The 2,267-nt window shown below is 30.2% G+C and overlaps 1 protein-coding gene across 1 annotated transcript in view; it reads left to right on the top strand.

Moving 5' to 3' along the window:
* Positions 1–1,130: 1,130 nt before the first annotated feature.
* Positions 1,131–2,267, top strand: part of LOC112463120 — a gene marked incomplete at its 3' end in the record, with an annotated part of 1,279 nt that continues 142 nt past the window's right edge. Inside the window, exon 1 of the mRNA XM_025029316.1 lies at positions 1,131–1,856. Within this exon, the coding sequence (XP_024885084.1) occupies positions 1,198–1,856 (659 nt within the window). The remainder of the gene's footprint in view (positions 1,857–2,267) is intronic.

Below are 2,267 nucleotides of genomic sequence, written 5' to 3'. Positions count from 1 at the left end.
AGAGCGAAAGAGCGAGACCAAACAATTATGTCGTGCATTCAAAAATATGTTTTTTAAAATAATCTTTATTTCAGTTTCTCTTTTTCTCAGCACATCAAAATACTTTTAACGATTGATTTTAATTGAAGTTTATGTGAAATAAAATTATGCAATTTATTCATTCTTTTTGCTGTAACTCTAAAATTTATATAGCAAAAAAAATTTACATTAAAAAATTGAAGTAAAAATTTGGAACAATTCGTAAAAACTTAGAACAACTTAAAATAATTTAATTTAAACTTATTCTTTTCTACACTATATATAAAAAAATAAGTAAAATCGTAGAAAATTGAACAAATATCAACTAAACAAAAATTTATCATTTTATTAAAAAAAAAGCAAAAGTCTAAATACCTCTGCTGAGTAAGACGCATTTGCCGATTTTAAATTATTGACACTTTTACGAGTCTAATTACGTTATTGAATACCCATTTTATCATATGGCAGATTTATTTCTACTAGACACTACAGACGCGCGCTACGCGCGCGCTATTTATCTTTAACATTTCACTATTAACCCTATTATACACAACTGTCAAAATATACAATGACAGCTGCAAATGAAGTAAGCGCAGCAAGAGAACCAATCGGCATCGCGGAAAAGCGGCAACAATAAACTTCACATCTCCTTTTTAGAAGAGGATACATATGATCTTCTATTTATCTTCTAATTGTTACTATCAAGTCATCATTAAGTATTTATTTGGCAAGCAAAGTTGGTTACAAAATTATATGTAGTAGTGTTATATGTATAACAACTTAATTTTATTTAATCTGGTACTATAATATCATTTCAGTTTATCAAAAATGCATAAGACATGAATCTCAATCTAAACGTTGAACGGGGGTCGAATAATTAGAAATAGAGCGACACGGCTTAAAATTACCAAGATTTAAATTACACGTTATTTATCATACTATATATAATACTATGCAGTACATACACACGGTACCATAATAAATAAGAAATACCTTCCCACGTAAAGATAGCCGCGTCCGAGTCAAACAACAAAATAGCTGATGTTGTGTTTACAAGATTTACATTTAGGAAAGATTCGCATGTTTCTCTTCAATCTTCAACGTTTCGAATATTTTCCTTGGCGTAGTCAGTACATGTCACATTTAGTAAGACATTCTCCGTGATATAGTGCGGATATAATGGCAGCTCAAATACGTCATATTAAGAACATTTGGGAAGAGTGCAGTACTTTACCCAATTGCAGTGATATACAGTGCGATAATTGTAAACAAGTCTTTAAAAAGAGAGGTGAACTATATGTAGAAGCACACTTGTTTCATTCCCATAATACATTTACTACGGAAGGCAACTTTATATGGAAAGCCGAAACCAATGACTCGCCATGGCGATATTTCACACACGAACGTCTCGAACAGAAGTATACTCCGAATTGCATAATTTGTGGAAAAGGTGTTCGTGTATATTATAAGAGTCATTTAGACAGCCATCTGGATAGACATATAAAAGCGCTTGATAAAACACGAGAAGAAATTAATAGGTGTAGCGGACTATCGCAACACTTCACAGTCGACACGGAAAATTTTAAAACAAACTGCAAACATTGCAGTTGGTTTATTGAGACATTTGATGGAAGAATGCACAATTTAACACAGATATTAACAATTCATCAGGCTGAGTGTCCTAATATAAACGAGCACTCCGAGTCGGATGGAGGAACTGGTCATTATAACGTAGATGCAACAATACAACAACCTGTAACTACAGAAAATGATGCGTCCACAAGTTTTCACAATGATAGACATGAGCGAGTTTCTGAAAATCAAGAAGATCAGCAGAGGTAAATGTCACAAACATTAGTGTTTTTCTTTAGTAATTAAGGCAAAACTTCCAAAAATATCCGTGCTCTAATTTAAGTCAAACTTTGTAAATAGATTCTTTTTAAATAAATAAAAAAGACATATACCAAAAATATTTAAAAAGTTACTTAACTTTTGAAATCTTTTTGGTATATATCTTTTTTATCTAAAATGAACCTATTCACAAAGTTTCACCTAAATCGGAGCACAAACGTTTTTGGAAGAATAGCCGTAATTAATATATTTTATTACATATTCTAGCATAACTAACACATTAGAAAAATACACATTTAAAATTTAAAAATAACAAATTATATAAAATTTGAATACAATATTTAACGTATTATTTCATAAATTATTATAATTACTTGAGTTAAATAAAATTATAACAA

Source organism: Temnothorax curvispinosus, unplaced genomic scaffold (genome assembly GCF_003070985.1).
Source record: "Temnothorax curvispinosus isolate PA1 unplaced genomic scaffold, ASM307098v1 QBEX01013043.1, whole genome shotgun sequence".
NCBI lineage: Eukaryota > Metazoa > Arthropoda > Insecta > Hymenoptera > Formicidae > Temnothorax > Temnothorax curvispinosus.
This window is presented reverse-complemented; position numbering and strand designations above follow the sequence as displayed.